The sequence below is a fragment of the Mobula birostris genome, chromosome 13 (assembly GCF_030028105.1).
Source record: "Mobula birostris isolate sMobBir1 chromosome 13, sMobBir1.hap1, whole genome shotgun sequence".
Taxonomy (NCBI): Eukaryota; Metazoa; Chordata; class Chondrichthyes; order Myliobatiformes; family Myliobatidae; genus Mobula; species Mobula birostris.
Window position 1 is genome coordinate 20,040,184 of NC_092382.1, and position 21,860 is coordinate 20,062,043.

Genomic DNA, 21,860 nt, shown 5'->3' on the forward strand with positions numbered 1-21,860 from the left:
AGAGGCAGAAGGATGGGTGAGTAAGTTTGCCGATGACACGAAGATTGGAGAAGTGGCAGGAGCTGTAGGTTGTCGAAGGTCACATGAGTATATAGACAGGATGCAGAGTGGAGCAGAAAAGTGGCAGATGGAGTTCAAACCTGTTAAGTGTGAGGTGATGTATGTTGGAAGGACAAACCAGAAGATTGAGTACAGGGTTAATGGTCGGTTAAGTAAGAGTGTGGATGAACAGGGGGACCTTGGGGTTCAAATCCATACATCACTCATGGTTGCTATACTGGTTGATAGGACAGTTAAGAAGGCCTGTGGGAAGCTAGGCTTCATTAATAGGGGGATTGAGTTCAAGAGTAGAGAGGTCATGTTGTAACTCTACAAATCTCTGGTGAGACCACAGTGAGAGTATTGTGTACAGTTCTGGTCACCTCATTAGAGGAAGGATGTGGAAGCTATGGAGAGGGTGCAGAGGAAATTTACCAGGTTGTTGCCTCGATTGGAAAACACGTCTATGAGGCAAGGTTAGCAGAGCTGGGACTTTTCTCTTTGGAGCATGGAAGGATCAGAGGGGACTTGATAGAGGTCTACAAGATTATGAGAGGCATAGATAGGGTGGATAGTCAGTACTTGCTTCCCAGGGCACGAATTGCAAACACCGGAGGTCATATGTACAAAGTTAAGGGAGGGAAGTTTAGGGGAGACATCAGGGGTAAGTTTTTTACACAGAGGGTTGTGGGTGCCTGGATTGACTTGCCAGGGATGGTGGTGGAGGTTAAAACATTAGGGATATTTAAGAGCATCTTGAATAGGCACATGGATGGAAGAAAAATAGAGGGTTACGGAGTAGTCTGGGTTTAGTACACTTTTTTTAGGAATATATGAGGGCCGAAAGTCCTGTACTGTGCTGTAGTATTCTAGTCTCTAGTGTGGTGTTTTGCTTACACCAAATATAGCATTTAGACTGAGCGCCAATAAGCTCAATTTTGAGTTAATCAGACCTTCGAACTTCAGGGTCTCCCAGATGCCTTCTGGCAAACTCTGGCCGAAATTTCATGTGAGTTTTCTCTTTTCAACAGTGCGTTTGTGTTTGCCACTCTCCCATAAATCTGTGACTGGTGAAGCGCCCGGGCAACAGTTATTGTCTGCGCAGTCTCTACAATCCCAGCAACTGAAGCTTGTAAATCCTCACGAGTTGTCATAGGTCTCTTGGTGGCCTCCCTCACCCGTCCTCTTATTGCACTGTTGCTCAGTTTCTGAGGACAGTTCCTCCAGGCAGATTTACAGCTGTGCCATTTTCTTTCCATTTCTTGATGATTGACTTAACTGTACTGCAAGGGATATTCAGTGACTTGGACATTTTCTTATATCCATCTCCTGACTTAAGCTTTTCAATAACCTTTTTGCGGAGCTGCTTGGTGTGTTCTTTTGTTTTCGGGTTTTTTTTTTTTTTGCCAGGATACTGACTCAGCAGCAGTTGGACCTTCCAGATACAGGTGTATTTTACTACAATCGGTTGAAACAACTTGACTGCACACAGGTGTCCAAAAACAGATCTTATTTAACTAATCATGTGACTTATAAAACCAATTGGCTGCAACAGTGTTGATTTGGTGTCACATTAAAAGAGGATGAATATTTATACAATCAATTATTTTGTGTTTTATATTTGGAATTGAGTTAGATCACTTTAAATAGATGTTTTCACATTGACTTACGTAAGTATTTTATGTTGATCATTGTCAGAAAAGACACATTAAATCAAATGTCATTGAACGTTGTGAAACAATAAAACATGAAAAGAGAGAACATAGAAATCTACAGCACATTACAGGTCCTTCAGCCAGCAATGTTGTGCTGACCATGTAACCTACTCTAGAAAATGTCCAGTATTGTCCTACAGTATAATCCTCTATTTTTCTAAGGTCTGTATACGTATCTAAGAGTCTCTGAAAGGACCCTATTGTGTTCGCATCTACTATCTTGCTGGGAATGCATTCCATGCACCCACCTGTATCTGCATGATATCCCTCTGTACCTAATTCCAAGCACCTTAAAATATGACCCCTCGTGCTAGCCATTTCAGAACTTGGATAAAGCCTCTGTCTATCTACAAGATCAATGCCCCTCATCATCTTATACACCTCTATGAGGTCACCTCTCATCATCCATCGCTCCAAGAAGAAAAGGTCAATTTCACTCACCGTACTCTCATAAGGCACACTCTCCAATCCAGGCAACTGCCTTGTAAATCTCCTCTGCATTCTCTCTACGGTGTCCACATCTTTCCTGTAGTGAGGTGACCAAAACTGAACACAGTATCCAAGTGAGGTCTAACTATGGTCTTATATGGCTTTAAGCATCATGTGGATAGTCAGAGGCTTTTTTTTCCCCAGGGCTGAAATGGCTAACACGGGAGGCCACAATTTTAAGGTGCTTGGATGTAGGTACAGAGGAGATGTCAGGGGTAAGTTTTTTTTTACACACAGTGGTGAGTGCGTGGAATAGTCTGCTAGCGACGGTGGTGGACACGGATACGATAGGGTTTTTTAAGAGTCTCCTGGATAGGGACATGGAGCTTGGAAATATAGAGTGCTGTGGGTAACCCCGGGGAATATTTAAAGTAAATACATGTACGCACAGCATTCTAGGCCGAAGGGCCTGTATTATGCTTTAGGGTTTCTGTGTTTCTGTTTCTGTCTCACAGGTCTCGAAATCAATCCCACAGCTGATGAAAGCACTCACACCATACGCCTTCTGAACAACACTGTCAACCTCCACAGCAGCTTTGAGTGTCTTATGGACACAAACCCCAAGATCCCTCTGATCCGCCACACTGCCAAGAGTCTGACCATTAATACTATATTCTGTCTTGAAATTTGATACCCCTGGTCACCGTTCTGAATGCAGAATTCGAACCATCTACAACTATCTTTTGCCTTCTGTGAGCAGCCAATTCTGGATCCACAAAGCAACGTCTATTGGATCCCATGCCTCATTACTTTCTGAAGGAGCCTTGCCTGGGGAACCTTGTCAAATGCCTTCCTGAAATTCATAGGCGCCACATCCGCTGCTCTACCTTCATCAAAGTGTTTTGTTGCGTCCTCAAATAGTTCAATCAGGTCCGTAAAGCATGACCTGCCCTTGATAAAGCGAAGTTGACAATCCCTAATCAGATTATTTGTTTCCAAATGCTCATAAATCCTGCCTCTCAGAATCTTCTTTAACAACTTGCCCATCACTGAAGTAAGATTCACTGCTCTATAATTTACTGGGTTATCTCTAGACTCTTCCTTGTACAAGGGAACAATATTTGCAAACCTCCAATTCGCTAGTATTTTCCCCATCATATTGATAATGGAAAGATCATCATCAGAGGCTGAGCAATCTCCTTCCTTGCTTCCCATGGTAGCCTGGGGTATATCTCTTACAGTCCTGCGACATATCTAACTTAATACATTTCACAAGCTCCAGCACATACACTTTCTTAATGCCTATACACTCAAATACCTCAGAATATTCCGCAGGATGTGGAATTCTCCTCAGGACGGAGGAGAAGATGGCGGCGTGACGCAGCGTGCGCGGCCTCTGCGGTGAATGATATCTGTATGTGTTAAGTAGGGTACCGTGAACAATTCTGATTTGATGGAGACACGTGAAAACACGGCGGAACATCTGGAGAAACTTCTGAAACGTCCACTTCGCTGCCGCTGTAACTGTGTGGTCCGGAATCTCCGGAGGTGAAGGCCTCCTGACTTTCCCAATCCACTTTCATATTAAAATCCCCCATAATTATCTTGACATTTTCCTTCTGACACGCGTTTTCTATTTCCAGCTGCAACTTGTAGTCCACATCCCGGCTGCTGTTTGGAGGCCTGTATATAACTGCTATTAGTGTCTTTTTACCCTTGCCATTTCTTCATTCCACCCATAAGGATTCTGCCTCTTCAGATCCTATGTCCCTTCTTTCTATTGTTTTGATATTGTTACTTACCACCAGGGCCACGCCACCTCCTTTACCTACCTTCCTTTCTTTCCTATACACTGTGTATCCTTGGATATTCAGCTCCCAATCACATCCATCATTTAGTCATGACTCGGTGATGGCCACAATGTCATATCTTTTAACCTGCAGCTGTGCAGCAAGGTTATCCACTTTATTTCTAATGCTGCGTGTATTTAAGTACCGTACATTTAGATCAGTATCTGCTGCCGATTTTGCTATATTTCTATTCTGCAGCAAATTATCCTGTACATTTACCGGCCTGTCCTTCTTGCCATCTTTGCTGCACAGTATTTTTGACTTATTTCTATCTTCCTCTTCCTCGATCCTAACAGATTGGTTTCCTTCCCCTTGCCGACTTAGTTTAAACCCTCCCTAAGAGCTATATTAAACAATCCCGCCAGGATATTACTGCCTTTTGAGTTCAGGTGTAATCCATCTTTTTTTGTATAAGTCATACCTTCCCCAAAATACATCCCAATGATTCAAGAATTTGAAGCCCTGCCCCCTGCACCCGTTACTTAGCCACACATTCAGCTGCTTAATTCTGCTATTCTTAGCATCATTAGCGTGCAGCTCAGGCAGCAATCCTGATATTATTACTCGGGAGGTCCGACTTTTCAATTTTCTTCCTAGCTCCCAGTAACCTTTCTTCAGGGCCTCCTGTCTTTTTCTGTCTATGTCATTGGTACCAACATGTACCAACATGTACCATGGCCCTCTCTCCTCAGAATACTCGGGACTCGATCTGAGACATCCCGTACCTTGGCACCAGAGAGGCAACACAGAATCCGGGTATCCTTGTCCGGCTCGCAGAATCTCTTGTCCATCCCCCTTATGACGGAATCCCCTATAACTACCGTATTTCTTCTTGCTCTCTTGATTTCGGCACTGGGCAGAATGCCAGAGTCTCGTTCACTGTGGTCCTCCTCTGTCAGGTCTGCCTCTTCAACAGTATCCAAAACAATATATCGATTTCTGAGGGGGACTGTCACAGGGGTGCTATCCACTACCTCTGTATAGGTAGTACCTATCAGCTCCTCACTTTCCCTAATTAGCCAAAGGTCATCAATTTCCATCTCCAGCTCCTTAACACGGTCCTTCAGGAGCCTCATCTCAGTGCACCTGGTGCACATGTATCCTTGGGGAGGCTGCGGGTCTCCCAGGGTCCCCACACCTGGCACTCCAAGCACAACACTAATGCTAGATGCATACCTCTAATGCTACTGTTTGTATTAAATACCAGAAAACTGTAACTTACTCCGTTACTGTGAGACTCAACGGTCGAAGTCCGTTGAGCCAAAGCCCTTTCACTCTGCACCCTCTCACTCCGCAGCCCGCTCCGACACTGCCCGCAGGATATAGCGGTTTTCTTTTTGAACTGTTCGCGCTCAACCGGCTGACGTCACCCGCCTGCGCAGTCTGGCCTCTCTCCTACTCCGGGAAATAAAATGTCTTCTCGCTGGAAATCCTTAGCCTCATACCGCTGTCTTCTTGATCCGAAGAGAAAATTATGGTATTGCTTTGCACTGCTGTAACTATGTGTTATAATTATATGGTCTTGTCAGCGTTAGTCTTTGGTTTGTCCTTTTTTATGTGATATCATCTGGAGCAACATGTATCATTTCTTAGTGCATGATTTCTAAATGACAATAAACGAGGACTGAGTGTCTTCATAATCTAAGGTAATCTAATAATCTAATATTTAAAATAACCTACAGATTGAGAAACATCTGTTGAGAATGTAGCGTGAATTCTAACAAAATCAACTTGACATTGCTGGCAACCCCCAATGATATGTTATACTTGCATGACGTTCCCTCAACTCCAATGATAATTATTACAAAAGTCGATGATATGTTATTATTATTATTTAGGTGCCTTACCGTTCGGCATGGGCGATCATGTCTCTCCATCCATCACGGTCTCTGACCCTCCGAATTGTAGTTGTTGCCTCCCTTGTTTCTAACCATGATGTTAATCCAACTATAATTTTCATTCTCTGTCTGCCTCTGCTTCTTCTTCCTTCCAGCTTTCCAGTTGTACCTAAATGTTCTAATGTCTCTCTTCGCATGAAGAGTCCAAAGAACTTTGATGGTTGTTTTCTGAGTTTTTTAAAAGTAATGTACGTCTTTTTTTCGTTCTTTGCAGAACTTCTTCGTTGGTTATCCTGTCCGTATATGATATGCATCGCATTCTTCTGAGGAACCACATCTCTGCTGCATTGATTCTGTTTTCCATTGCATTTGTGATGGTCCATGACTCGCAGCCATACAGCAATATAGGGAGAATGTAGCAGCTGACAGTTCTAAGGCGGATGTCCATCATTATTTTCTTGTTCGTTAGGATGTTTCTTATTTCTGTAAATGCTGTTCGTGCCATTGCTATTCTTGCTTTTATGTCTGTTTCACATTTGCCATCAGATGTTACCCATGATCCAAGGTACTTGAAGTTGTGAACTTGTTTCAGGATTTCGTTTACCAATACGATCCCACAGTTTGGATATCAGCTTTCTTTGATATTACCATTACTTCAGCTTTCTTTTTGTTTAAGGTTAGGCCAAGTCTTTCGCTCTCTGTGTTGATGGTAGATGCTAGTTTCTTTAAATTTACTTCACTGTTTGCTATCAGTACTGAGCGGAGGTTGTTGATATTGTATCCTCCCATGCTTATTCCAGGTAGGTCTTGTATGGTTCTCATGATGATTTCACTGTACAGAGAGAACAGCTCTGGTGATAGAACACAACCCTGTCTGACTCCTCGCTTTATTGGCTGATATTCACCAATCTCGTTGTCTATCTGTATGGCTGCACTTTGTTGCCAGTAATTCTTAGATCTTTTCCGTCGATATTAACATCTTTAAGCATTTTCATGATGACCTGGAGTTTCACTGTGTGAAAGGCTTTTGTGTAGTCAATGAAACAGAAGTATAGGTCTTGAAGTCTAGGTCTTAATTTTTCTACACCAAAATCTTCTAGCGCTTCATGCAGTTTTACCAGAAAGTTATCTGGACACGATAATTTTCCCTTTCACATTTTCTTCATAGTATGTTCCACTTCTTCTTTCAGTATTGGCAACAACAGTGATATGTATCCGATCCTTTATTAGCAATTAGCAAACATACAATCGCGAAGCAATGGAACTGAAGTGTAGCCAAGTGTCAGTTCAGCGTATTTGAATGGATAATAATAAAATATATGACATCGGTCAGTTCCTAGCTGTGTATCGCATGGAACACAGCACAAATATGTAACTAATTCCCTCCGCGTTTACCAAACCCCGGCTGATGCGGATCATAAAAAAAAGCATCATAAATACACAATGCAGATAGAGAACAGATACATGACTCCGACACACAGGCTCAGCTCCGATACATGGTCTTCCACCTGAAATATTAACATACCCTCTGTCTTGTTGAATAATTCCAGCATTTTGTTTTATTTATTTAATCAACAATCAACAATCTCCTCCCTCAGTTCCCGCAGCAGCTTGGGGTATAATTCATCCAGTCCCGGCGACTTATCAAACTTAAAGACTTTCAAAAGCTCGAGCACATCCTCTTTCTTCAAGTCTATACACTCAAGCATTTCAGTCCGCTGTAAGTCACGCCCACAATTTCCAAGGTCCTTTCCACTTGTGAATACTGAAGCAAAATATTCATTAAGTACATCAGAATGTTTTAAATGATCGGCAGATTGAGAAACATCTGTTGAGAATGTGGTGGTGAATTCGAACAAAACCAAGTTGCTGTTGCTGGCGACCCCACAGGTTTGTTATATTTTCATGGCTCCCGTCAGCTACAGTGATAATTGTTACAAATGTCGGTGATATGTATTCCATTCTTTATTAGCAATCAGCAAACATGCAATCGTGAAGCGATGTAACTGAAGTGTACCCAAGTGTAAGTTCAGCATATTTGAGAGGATAATAACAAAATATATGACATCCGTCAGTCGCCAGCTGTGTACCCCATGGAACAAAGCACGAATATGTAACTGATTCCCTCCGCGTTGCTAGTTACCATAAGAAGCATCATAAATACGCCACACAGAATACAATGTAGATAGAGAACAGTACATGGCTCCGACACACAAGCTCAGTGCTGATACAGGGTCTTCCACCAAAAATATTAACACACTCTCTGTCTTGTTGAATAATTCCAGCATTTTGTTTTATTTATTTCAAAGATTTTTTGCCAAATGTTGTTTTGGATGTATGGCGCCTACATTGTGTTTAACAATGTGCCATGTAACTATTTGATAATAACCAGGTGATATGCTCAAAGAAATTTTGATCGGAGTACTGAAGATAATTATGGTCTTAAAGTCCTGCTAGAGAAACTGTAACGGTTTAGGACTAGATGTCTTGATGCTGTGGGTGGGATTGCGTTGATAGGGATGTCAGAGTGTTTCTATGTAGAAACAAATCATATATTGCTATAGGTGTCAATGCCAGGCGATGTTAAACTGAAAGGAGACGATGAGAATCAGTTCTGACTAAGAAATCTGTATAATTCAGTGACGAGAGGAATAGATATCCCATTGGTCAGCAGAAATGTTTCACCCCACACTGCTGTAATAGCTGTCCATTACTCACCACAGCGCCACCAGTGGTAGGAGGACCAAAGCAGCGGGCGCTGTCAGCTCAACCTGCCTTGCCTTTCTGTTAACACATCCCTCCCGGTCCAGGACGCAAGTTTGCTCCCTAAAAGGGAATTGCCTGCAATAAGGCGAGTAGATACCCTGGAGAATCCTGGCCCAGTGTACAATCCATGAAGACAGCGGAAATGTGCATTGTGTGACTGTGGGTGGATGGGCGCAGGTGGACCAGGCCATGCCAAGGCTTCAGTGGGCAGGCCCAAGATGTTTGGAAGTGTTTGCCTCCGTTTATAAACAAAACGGTGTTCTCCTTTAAACCCCAATTAACGTTTGACCCTTCCGTTATTTTTTTTATTTTTTTATTTTTTTTTGTTACAGAGCAGCAAAAACTGGTCACTCCCGTCGTCAAAAAGGGTCAAGATGTGAGCAGTGGAGGAGTTCCAGTGACGTCAACATCGGGAAAGGACACGGGTATGTTAGCGTCTGCTCCTGCTCCTCTAACAGATTGTGATGGACATTAAAATAGCGAGTTACTCCAGAAGACAAGTCATTCCACAGGTGCTGAAAGTTCTGGGCAGCAAAAAGACACACAAAACATTTGCAGAACTCAACAGGTCAGGCAGCATCCATGGAGAGGAATAAACATTTTACGCTTAAGATCAGGACCACAAGGAATAGAAAGTAATGTGGCAATATCTGGAATTTTGTCCCCTTCATTTTCAGTCCCAATGAAGGGCCTTGGCCCGAAACGTTGATTGTTTATTCTCCTCTACAGATGCTGCCTGACATGCTGAGTACCTCCTGCATTTTGTGAGATATTGCAGAGATTTTCTGAGGAAGAGTTTGACCAGGCAGGCAGACAGTGACTCAGAGCAAAGCGGTCGTGATGGGCAGTACCAGGGAGTGATGGTGATGGGTTACTATATTCTCAGGAATAAACAGAGTCCTTTCCAGACAGAGAGATATACTCCTGGGACCAAGAAGGCTCAACAGATGGAACTAAACCCCCTCCTACACCCCCGATTCTCCGACCCCCTGGCCGCATCCATTCTCCTCATCCGCAGCCCCACACCTGTCTACCCCTTCCCATCTCGGATTGTGTTCCATGACCAATTTACCAATTTTAGTTTCCTGAGAGAAAGTTGCTGTCTAATGGGACGTTGATAATTTATTCAATTGTTTCCCCATTTTCCTTCACAGATCCGAGCTCAGCGATCACTGAGCTCCTGGCAAGCTGGAACAATTTCCAGCTGCTGCAGTTGACGGATTTCTACCGGGACAGGCTGGAGCAGGCGATGGAAGGAGGGGTGCACGGAGTGAGCCTGGCGTTAACGGCCGAGAATCAGTTCAGTGGAGAGGAACATCGGGTGAGTGGGAGGGAGAATGGGTTTGAATTTTCACACATCACAGGACTGATGGGTGTCGGAACTCTGACTCATCGGATATGAAATTAGATAAACAAACAGCTGGAAAATAAATACTGTACATGCAATTACAAACATGTGAGTCTGAACCAGTGATAGAAAGGGGTGAAAAGACCCCGCGGACTGGTGGGTGGCTGCTCAGTGTTCAGACTGAGTTGAGCAGGTAACAGTTGTGTGAGTTTACAGTACTAAATGGAAATATGACAGGAGGTTTCGGTTTGGGAAGACCGTGCAGCGTGACGGCAGGATGTCATTGAGAACCGGGACATCATCAGTGGGTGCCGCGGGAGCTGGAGTGTGTTCTGTTCTGGGTGGAGATGATTGTGTTACAATCTGTAACTGCAAACAGTGTGGATCGGGGAATACTGCCATGTTGTAAAGTGTAATCACTGAATAAACCTTCACTGGAAAAGGCAAAGGAAAGGCGTCAGGTGTCAGCCGGTAATCCGCTGTCATGTTGGAACAGGTTGATTAAGGAGATGAATTACGTCACCTTTTCTGCAACTTCTCTGCAACTGCTCACTGTTATAAAATCTCTCCTGACTTCTTTCTTCCTCTGCGATCATTATTTTCTGATTTTTGTTCTACACCATCAAATCCGGTGAGGAATTATTTATGGATTTGGAGCCACATCAATGAAGCGGTCACAGACCAGCCAGGATCTCATTGACTGGCAGACCAGGTTCACGGTGAATGTCCCTCCGTGTTCTCTGCACTCAGAATGTACAGTCCGTGTCCAGACAGGATCAGCACCCGTCCGGGTGACTGCTCAGTGTGATCCCGTTACAGAGCACATCATTTACTCCTCATTCTCTGTGTGAATCTGTCAGTCCCCAATATGTTCACTGTTACTCTTCACAGAAAATCTCTGATCTCGCTGATAAGGGAGAGCGGGCGGACAGTTCTAAACTCCTCCTGAGCCTGGTGATGGAGAAAGGCTCCCGCGCCCGGAGGGTGATGTGGGAAACCTTTGTCAAAATGCGGATTGGTGTTCCAAAGTTGGACAAAATACTGAAAGAAATACAGGCACATGGTGAGATAATACCAGATATTAATTTAATTTTGGATTCAAACATCACACACTTAATAATTTTACAATTTTCAATTCCTTAATTTTTTTAATCCGAGCAGGTTGTGTTCCGGTCCATCAATCCATACCGACGATTCCCGGTGAGCTGAAAGGTAAGTGAAGAAACAGTTGTTTCCACCAATGGTTGATATTGTGTAGGGCCATATTGTTGTTGAGCCATGTGAATTTGACCAGATAAATGTTTGCAACATAGCACAATGACACACATGGAAAATGTTTGCTGGAGGGAGAGCTTTCAGAGGACACTATGAGGTAGAATTCGAAGAGTTAGGGGGCGGGGTTGCTGAAAGGGATCACACCTCTCTGGGTTCTGCAACTAAAGCTCCTTCCACCGGGGTCAGAGTGGAAAATAAGATGATCTGGAAGAGTGAAAAGCTGATTTTGTTTTTCATTTTCTTTATCGTGAAACGGAAAATCAATCCCTTACAGCCGTCCAATCCCCGGAACAGCCCTCAGCCTAAATCGCTTTTCTAAATTCTCTTACATCCCACAGGTCATCATTTTTAGAGTTGGGAGTCAATTGAAGTTCACGTCAGAGAATGACAATGACGGTTTCCATTTAATGAGAAAAGCAGATAACACCCCAACTAGTCTGTTCAACGCCGGAGCAGCATATGAACCCCACTCTGTTCACACCGGCACTCCCTCAGTTCAAACAGTGATACTGTTACCCAGTTTAATTTCCAAATCAATAATCCTGGGAAGTCCATCAGGAGACGGTGTTAGTGAGGGTGAGATTCGGGACAAAATCCTCTGCTCAGTCCGCAGAAACTGACATTCATGTGTGCCGGTGTTATGTGACGGACACTGTGGAAGGGTGAGAGATGGGAATTGGGACAGGGAAACCGAGGGTTGTGGGATTCTGGGAAGGAAGCTGGAAAGGACTGAAAATACCTATAAACAATATTGCAATTAATTAAATTGTGACCGTCTGGATGAGAAGCTCACTACATCGGTAAGCACATCGTCTCAGTAAGACTGGAGCACAGAGCAGCGCATGGGCTCAAGAGATTGTGAGGATTCCTAACTACAGACTGAATTGGATCACACAAATGCACATTTAACAGAGGAGAGGGCGAAGAAAACACATATTGTAAACATTATCAATATTGCATCAGCCCATATTTTATCTGATTACTCGAAGCTCTTGAACAGATACATAAGAAATCTTGGCCAGAACCATGATTCAGCCTCCATTCAGTTCCATAAACAATTTCCAAAGATGTTAATTTTCATTTGGGACCAGAATAGTTGAATCAGGAAGTTTACAAAACTCTCACGTCTCTGTCGCCTCTGTTAATGCTTTTCCAGTCCATATTTAGAGAAAAAGCCCTTCAGTTTCCCTGCACCATGGATTTGGTAAATCCCTACAAATTGCCTGCAAACTTGTTATTCACTGTTCTTCATGTTGTTTGCTAAGGAAGCAGACATGGCAGTGAAATTCCCACACATATTTCTGAATTCGAAACAAGTTCAATCCTTGGTTATTGAAGAACTTCATTTATACCACTGTCACATTGTCTAAAGCAACCATGTCAACATCAATGTTTTCCTATTTCACCCGAATACATTGAATAGAGACCCACACACCCCTGGCGAGGTCCCGACCTATTGGACTGGCAGACCTCTTACTCATTCCCATTGAAGCTGCCTCACCTGTTGAGCCCCTGTAACTCATTTGTAAGTTGCTTTGGAGTTCCGCCAGCATTTTGGATTTCCAGCATCTTGAGCTTCTCGAGTTCACCCTTTTAAGAGTCTCTGTTCAGCTGTAGCATGGCTGCAAGTGACAGTTCCCACACTTCATCCAGACCCTGTCTTACACTAATATCTGCCTTAAGGTTCTCAATACTCGGGGCATCGCCATCCCTTTCCAAAACTAAGACAGATGACCTTATATCCAGAATGCTTTCCCACTGACACTCCAAACACTTGTCCAGCTACATTATCTTCAGTCTAGTCGATGGAAGTTGCAATTTGGGCTAATAAGGCTTATGGTAAGACAGGCTGGCAGGGCCGGCTAAATAAACATGATGGGATAGCTGGATCTGAATTGTTTAGTTCAGTGGAGAGAGTGTTGTGGGTCAGGTAGTTGGACCTTGAGAGTGCATCAGCACATGGAAGTGTGATGTTGTTGCCTTTATGAAGACTTGATTGAGAGAGACAGAATTCGCAGCTCCATCTTTCAGAATTCCCATATTTCAGATTTAAGGGCGAGGAAAAGTGGTTGGGGTAGCTTAATAACTGATCTGGGGAATTTGAAAGCTGCATTCAGAGAGGACACATTGGGGAGGTCAAGCATCTCTACAATATGGGGAGAGTTCAACCATAAGACAGATACAATCACCGATGGGTCTTTACTAAACATCTCTCAGTAGAACATCAGGAAATAGAGGAACTGATATGCAGGCAAAGTCTGGAAAGATGCAAAAACAGTGTGTTGTAGTGGGTAATTTTAATGTTCCTTCTGTTTTTGAGGATATAAAATGTTCTTCCTCATCTTTCCTTAATGCAGGAATATTTTAGGAGTTTCTCTGGCGAGATCTGCCCTTGGACAATTATGTGTATTGTCCAACGGGAGGAGAAGCTGTACTGGGATGTGAACCTCCAAGGTGCTCGGGTTTCACTGGAAGAGGTTTTCGGAGCTGTGAGCAAAACTCCAGTTCTGAGATTGTTGTGAAAAATAATAAATCTGCAGCTTGTGCACTATGGGGCTGTGGGGAATTTAAATTGGGGGACATTCAGCAGGTGACATGCATTGTGGAAGTATGGAGTGAATGTCAGGACACTGACATCAAAGATGTACGGAGGGATTTTGGTGTCAATCTCCATAGCTCCGTGAATGTGACAACACGTCAGAGAGGACATGGCCGCATATCCCCCTTCATTAGGCGGACCACTGAGTATACCGATCTTTATGTTACAACTGTGTAAAAATTTGGTAAAACTTTGACTTGTCTGCACTTGGATTATGCGAACAATTCTGTCTCCCATTACAGGAAGAATGAGGAGTCCTTGTACAGGGAGCAGGAGGTTTTACCGGAGTGCTATCAGGATTAGAAATCATCCTGCTCTTTAAGATGTTCGTTCCCTTTGCATCATAGGTCTAGAGCATCCACTGTGTACCTTTCTGTTCAGATGTTGTCAGACCTGTTGAGTATTTCCACGCATCCTCTTTAGGAGACACAAACGATCTTCTGGAGCAACCCAGTGCGTTGTGCAGCATTTGTAGTGGTTGTAGGCAGATGAAAATATTGATGTTTGATATAGAAACGCTCACTGTCCACGATGCTTGCCAAGATCTTTACAATGGCTCCCCCTGGCGTACAGGAGCTGACTGACATGCAGTAGTGTTTTATATATATATATATAATTAAACATCAGAGAGGAGCGTATTGCGGGAGATGTGATTCCCAGACCTAGTCCTTGGACAGAATGCCCACTACACTTCTTTCTCAGTTCATATGTCACATTAGCACTGGGGATTAAACTTTTCTTCCACAAGAATATGATATTTGTGGCAGTATTGGGAGGGTGCCGTTTATGGGACAGTCGGAAATCAGTAAAATATCAAGGAAATATTCACCTTCACAGCACAGTTAATTTGGAATCTGAGGACCTGCTGTTTATGTAGGCCAGGCCTCTCTGTTCTTTATCTGAGTTTTTTTTTGTCCTACATCAGGTCCGCAATAGCAATTATTTCCTTCTCCTTTACGCTTATCCATCTTGAATCTTGAATCTGTTGAGTATTTACAACACACACTCTTTAAGAGACACGAGACTGCAGATCTGTCGTCTCATACCATTTCCTTCAGGGACTCAGTGAGCTGAGCAGCATCTCTGATTCTGGAAGGGGAAAACTGCGTTTTGTGTCAAAATGCTGACTGTCTCAATTTTCTGAACAAGACATTGACATTTTCTCCACCAACCACCGACCCACAGTACACGTGCTGATCAACAACTATACTTTGTATTTTGAATCAGTGAGGGGGTGGGGAGCTGTGATTCCCCGACCTGCTCCTTTGAGAGAATGCACACTACCATTTCCTCCATCTCCATATGCCACATCAACACTGAGCTTTCAATGTTCGTGTACAGGAACAATGGCAGCTGTGACAGTAGTGAGAAGGTGTCCAGTGCGGGACAGTCCGGGGTTAGTATACAACCAGGGAAATACTCACCTTCACAGCAAAATTAATGTGGAAATGTGATGATCGGTGTTTATCTAGACCAGGACCCTGTGTCCAGTCAGGAGTCTGTTAACCCAATTTACTTTACTGTACGAACATCCATCGAAGAATTCAATTAATGCAATAGCTTTGAGCTAACCCTTGTGTGCTTAAATACTGAGTTCTGAGTTGAGGCATCTGACAGTTTGTCCACTCTCTGTTCCCATGGAAGATGTTCAGCAGAAACACAAGGAGACTCTGCGGGCACAAACTGAAACACTGAGAGTGAACACGATCCTGATGAGGGAGAAGGTGAAGGTTTTCCAGCTGGTTGATCGATACGCTGAGCTCACGGTCATTTCTACTGTTCGAGATCGGAGACTGGTGGAACATGAGCTGCTGGCAAGAGGCAGAGACCACGAGGAGTGGACAGAAAAACATCTCCGCAGAGAGCTGGAAAAAATCCGGACTCATCAGTTGATCCAGAGCAACTTTTCCCGGAGTAAATCCAAATCTGGGAGTTCGGCAGCAGTGGCCGGAGTCCCGGGGATCGGGAAAACAACAATGGTACAAAAGATTGTTTATGACTGGGCCACGGGGAAAATATACCAACAGTTCCAGTTTGTCTTCAGTTTCAAATTCCGAGAGCTAAACACTATCAATTGCATAATAAACCTCTCGAACCTGGTGCTGTTTTTCTATCCATACCTGAGGAATGTTCTGGAAACATTGTGGAATAATCCAGAGAGGTTGCTGTTTATATTCGATGGTTTGGATGAATTCAAGGACAAAATTGATTTTGCTGACAGTTGGAGAGACACAGAACCTCAGCACCAGTGCCTAGACCCTGAATTCCGTTGCAAAGTGTCTGACATTGTGTACAGTTTAATCCAGCACAAGCTGCTCCCAGGGTGTTCAGTGCTGGTGACCACCCGTCCCACTGCGTTACATTTATTGGAAAAGGCGAAGATTGGTATCTGGGCTGAAATCCTGGGATTTCTTGGAGAGGAACGAAAGGAATATTTCATCAGGTATTTTGAAGATCGGACGGTGGCAGAAGCTGTTTTCAAACACGTGAAGGAGAACGAGATCCTGTACACCATGAGCTACAACCCCTCCTACTGCTGGATCCTCGCTCTGGCACTGGGCCCCTTCTTCACACAAAGAGTCAGGGACCCGCAGCGAGTTCCCAAGACCATCACCCAACTGTATTCCTACTATATTTACAACATCCTGAAAAACCATGGCCGTGAGATTGAGAACCCCCGTGATGTGTTACTCAGGGTTGGTCAGATGGCCTTCAGAGGAGTATCTGAGAAGAAGATTGTGTTTACCGATGGTGATTTGATCAACTACAATCTGCAGCCTTCCCAGTTCCTGTCTGGGTTCCTGATGGAGCTTTTGGAGAGAGAGGATTCTGGCCGGTGTGTGGTGTACACATTCCCACACCTCACCATCCAAGAGTTTGCAGCTGCAGTCGCACAATTCCTGACTCTAAATCCCGGGGATATCCTGAAACTCCTCCCTGAAGCCCACAGCACGACAGATGGGCGATTTGAGGTATTTCTCCGTTTTGTTGCTGGTCTCTCCAACCCAATGACAGCTCGGGGCCTGGAGGAGTTTCTGGGTCCATTTCCTCATGAAACAACCTGCCAGGTGATTGACTGGGTGAAGGAGGAGGTTAAACGCCAGAGTGGAAACACGAAGAGTGAAGCTGGTAAAAGGAGCCTCCTGAACACATTGCACTACCTGTTTGAGTCTCAGAATCGTGGACTGGCTCAGGCCGCACTGGGATCTGTGAAAACACTTTCCTTCAGTGGAATGACGCTGACCCCGATTGACTGCGCGGTCCTGTCTCATGTCATCGGACTCTGTGATACAATAAAACACCTCGACTTGCAGAGCTGCCACATTCAGAGTGAAGGAATCCAGCGGCTGGGACCCGGGCTGCACAAGTGCCAGGAGTTGGGGTAACTCTATTAATCTCTCACTCTGAACTGTGAAACTGTCCCATTGCGTTGTTTCAATGTAAATGAATTTGGGTAAAACTGTAGTAAATCAGATTGTGTAGAATTCTGACAAGTGACCAGGGAATCGATCAGTCATTCCCCAGAAATGGGGTGGCTCTGTGATTAATTGTGAATGGATGTTGGAGGCTTCATCAAATCAGTGAACAACGGCCATTGGTTTAATGGTAGTAAATCACAGGAATGGCTGTGTTTCTCACTGCTTGTGACACGTCCATTCACAATGTTCCTGATCACTGTTACTGACACCCAGACCGACACTGACTGCAGCAGTTGGGTCAAAGCTTCACACCCTCTTCCCAGTGAGGGACAAGAGACCGCCAACGGACTGTCCCAGTGAGAGGGAGAGAATTACCATTGTGAGATTGTCCTCCCCTCCCCTTCCTCATGTGTGACTATCACCATCAGTCCAACTGTGTGACTGCGCTCACTATCAGATACCCAGACCCCATGGGTGCATATCCTTTCCCGATTGTGGGAGTAAATTCAGACACACCCCATCCGTTCAGCCTATCGCTGCATCCCGTCGTCTCGTGGGATAGCCTCCTCTGTGACCTCCCCAACCCCTTCCTCCCGTGGGGATCGCTCTTCCCTACACTCCTTCTTCCTGTGCTAACTCTGATTCGCATTCCCCTTCCTCCTATGGGGATCGCTCTTTCCTGCCCCTTCCGACTTTCATCTCAATCCCCTAACCTCCTGGTGGAGCTCTGTTACCGACCTCCCATCTCCTATACGTTCTGTGGAAATATCCCATCGACATTTTCAAATTCGCAAATCATCCTCACTGTGGGACTTTCGTCTACCCTTCAACCTTGCCCCTCCCAACATTCTCATGTCAGTAACACTTTTTTTGAACATCAGGGAGTGAGACAGAATATGTGGAGTTTGCGGGGTCACACCGACAGACTAAATTACTGACATTCGGTGAATAGCCTGGAGCTGGGCAGTGAGGGACATTGACAGTGATGGGAACTCTGATCAGTGATTTACTGAAGGGTTTAATGTTTCCTGAAATATCCGAGTGAGAGAAATTCCCTCAGACCCACAGTTTGAATCACTTTGTTCATCAATTTGTCTGTTTGTGTTTAGACTTGGGGCGAATAAACTGGGAAATTCAGGAGTGAAACTGGTGTCTGCGGCTCTGAGGAACCCGGAGTGTAAAATACGGAAACTGGGGTAAATACCAAACGGTGAGAGACTGTGTTTACAGCCACTGGGAATCTGACACTGAACATTAATGTGATCAGTAATTGTGTTACTGATAAACACGGGATTTGTACTGTCTCCTATCTCTCTGTGTCCCTCACCCTCACTCTCTCTTATCTCCAGGTTGAGGGGTGTCAGAATCTCAGATTCTGCTGTCGACGATCTCGTCTCCTCTCTCAGTGCAAACACATCACTGACGGAGCTAATCCTGAGTTTTAATCAAATGGGAGATTCAGGAGTGAAAATGTTGTCTGTTGCTCTGAGGAACCCGGGGTGTAAAATACAGACACTGGGGTAAGTACCAGACTGTGGGAGATTGTGTTTACAGTCACTGGGTGTCTGACACTGAACATTAATGTGATCAGTAATTGTGTTACTGATAAATACTGGAGATTTGTACCGTCTCCTGTCTGTCTGTGTCCTTCACCCTCACTCTCTCCCATCTCCAGGCTGGAGAGTGTCAGTCTCAGAGAATCTGGTGTCGAGGATCTCGCCTCTGCTCTCAGTGCAAACCCATCACTGACGGAGCTGAACCTGAGCAAAAATAACCTGGAAGATTCAGGAGTGAAACTGGTGTCTGCGGCTCTGAGGAACCCAGAGTGTAAAATACAGAAACTGAGGTAAGTACCAGACTGTGGGAGATTGTGTTTACAGTCACTGGGTGCCTGACACTGAACATTAATGTGATCAGTAATTGTGTTACTGATAAACACTGGGGATTTGTACCGTCTCCTGTCTCTCTCTCTGTCCTTCACCCTCACTCTTCCTCATCTCCAGGCTGGGCAATGTCGGTCTCACAGGTTCTGGTGCCGAGGATCTCGCCTCCGCTCTGACTACAAATCAATCACTGACGGTGCTGTACCTGAATGATAATAAACTGGGAGATTCAGGAGTGGAACTGCTGTCTGCAGCTCTGAGAAACCCGGAGTGTACAATACGGGAACTTGTGTAAGTACCAGACAGTGAAAGATTGTGTTTACAGTCACTGGATGTCTGACACTGAACTTTAACAAGACGATAAGTAAGGGGAGCAATATTTGAACATTTGGCCCATTGAGTGTGCTCCGCCACTCATTTATGGCTGATACTTTTTTCTCTTCCACAACCCCATTTCCTGGCCTAACCTGCTGTAACTTTTGATGTCATGGCCATTCACGAACCTGTCAATCACTGCCTTAAATACACCAAAGGAGCTGACCTCCACAGCTGCACGTGGCTACAGATTTCACAAATTCACCACTCTCTGATAAAGAAAGGAATCCGCATCCCTATTTTGAATGGACGCTCCTCCATCGTGAGGCCGTGCCTCTTATGCTAGACTGTCCCAGCACGGAGGCATCTTTTCATTTCTACTCTGTCTCGTCCTTTCAACTTTGAAACGTTTCAATGAGATCTCACCTCAGCTTTCTAAATTCCAACCAGTACGGACCAACAGCCATCAAACGTTCTTCGTATGATAACCCTGTCATTCCTGGAATCATCCTTGTGGACCTCCTCTCGACCCTTTCCAATGCCAGCAAATCTCTTCTAAGATGGAGTGCCTGTATTGGGCAGTAGGTTTTCTATGTTTCTATGAGGAGCCCAAAACTGTACACAGTAATCAAGGAGAGGGCCTTATAAAGTCTCAGCATTACATTCTGGACATCTTGAGGTGAACGCTAATGTTGCATTTGCCTTCCTCGCTACCGTCTCAAACTGCAAGTCACTCGTCAGACCACACACATCAAAGTTGCTGGTGAACGCAGCAGGCCAGGCAGCATCTCTAGGAAGAGGTACAGTCGACGTTTCGGCCCGAGACCCTTCGTCAGGACTAACTGAAGGAAGAGCTAGTAAGACATTTGAAAGTGGGAGGGGGAGGGGGAGATTCTAAATGATAGGAGAAGACAGGAGGGGGAGGGATGGAGCCAAGAGCTGGACAGGTGATTGACAAAAGAGATATGAGAAGATCATGGGACAGGAGGCCTCGGGGAAGGAAAAGGGGGAAGGGGGGAAAGCCCAGAGGATGTGCAGGGGTTATAGTGAGAGGGACAGAGGGAGAAAATATAGACAGAGTAAAAGAATGTGTGTACACAATTAAATAATGAATGGAGTACGAGGGGGAGGTGGGGCATTAGCGGAAGTTTGAGAAGTCAATGTTCATGCCATCAGGTTGGAAGCTACCCAGACGGAATAAAAGGTGTTGTTCCTCCAACCTGAGTGTGGCTTCATCTTTACAGTAGAGGAGGCCGTGGATAGACATATCAGAATAGGAATGGGACGTGGAATTAAAAGGTGTGGCCACCGGGAGATCCTGCTTTCTCTGGCGGGCAGAGGATGTCCCCCTCTCACTTTCAAATCTCTTACTAGCTCTTCCTTCAGTCAGTCCTGACGAAGGGTCTCGGCCTGAAACGTCGACTTTACCTCTTCCTAGAGATGCTGCCTGACCTGCTGCGTTCACCAGCAACTTTGATGTGTGTGGCTTGAATTTCCAGCATCTGCAGAATTCCTCGTAGTCACCCTTCAGGATGTTCTGCACGTGGACTCCTTAGTCTCTTTGCCTCTCGGATTTTTGGATTTTCTCCTCGTTCAGAAAATAGTCCACACTTTTATTTCTACTACCAAAGTGCATGGCTATCCATTTTCCAACATTATATTTCATTTGCCACTTTCTTGCCCAGTTTCTTAATCTGTCTATGACCTTTCTTATCCTACCCACCTGCCCCTCCACCAATCTTTGTATCATCTGAAAATTTGGCAAAAACCATCTATTTCATTGTCTAAATCATTTATATACAGCATAAAATGAAGTGGTCCCAACATGGAACCCTGCGGAGCAGTAGTTACTGGCAGCCAACCAGACAAGGATCACTTTATTCCCACTCACTGTCTTCTTCCAATCAGCCAATGTTTTAACCATCTGAGTAACTTCTTTGCAATACCAAGGGATTCTAGCTTGGTAAGCATCCTCATATCTGGCACCTTGTCAAAGTCCTTCTAAAAGTCCAAACATACAACATCCACTGCAACCCCTTTATCTATCCTACGTGTAACGTCCTCAAAGAATTCCAACAGGTTTGTCAGGCAGCATTTTCCCTTCATGAAACCATGCTGACTTTGTCCTATTTTGTCCTTTGTCAGCATGTACTCCACCATCTCATCCTTAACAATCGACAATAACATCTTCCCAAACATTGAGGTCAGGCTAACTGATCTATAATTTCCTCTCTGCTGCCTTCCTCCTTTCTTAAAAAGTGGAGTGAAATTTGCAATTTTTCAGTCCTCTGACAGCATGCCAGAGTCTAATGATTCTTCAAAGATTATTTCTAATAGCGCCACAATCTCTAACGCTACCTTTTTCAGAACCCTAGGGTGCAGTT

General features: G+C 44.5%; 1 protein-coding gene across 3 annotated transcripts in view; it reads left to right on the forward strand.

The window, feature by feature from the left end:
- Positions 1 to 21,860, forward strand: part of LOC140208502 (NACHT, LRR and PYD domains-containing protein 3-like) — a 53,630-nt gene that overhangs the window by 19,172 nt on the left and 12,598 nt on the right. For 2 of the 3 annotated variants that reach the window (XM_072277211.1, XM_072277212.1), the window contains exons 4-12: positions 8,970 to 9,062; positions 9,792 to 9,958; positions 10,877 to 11,048; positions 11,147 to 11,197; positions 15,504 to 17,241; positions 18,388 to 18,474; positions 18,628 to 18,798; positions 18,954 to 19,124; positions 19,282 to 19,452. In XM_072277211.1, the coding sequence (XP_072133312.1) occupies positions 8,970 to 9,062; positions 9,792 to 9,958; positions 10,877 to 11,048; positions 11,147 to 11,197; positions 15,504 to 17,241; positions 18,388 to 18,474; positions 18,628 to 18,798; positions 18,954 to 19,124; positions 19,282 to 19,452 (2,821 nt within the window). Of the gene's footprint in view, positions 1 to 8,969; positions 9,063 to 9,791; positions 9,959 to 10,876; positions 11,049 to 11,146; positions 11,198 to 15,503; positions 17,242 to 18,387; positions 18,489 to 18,627; positions 18,799 to 18,953; positions 19,125 to 19,281; positions 19,453 to 21,860 lie in introns of those variants that run through there. The other variant, XM_072277213.1, reaches the window with a different exon arrangement.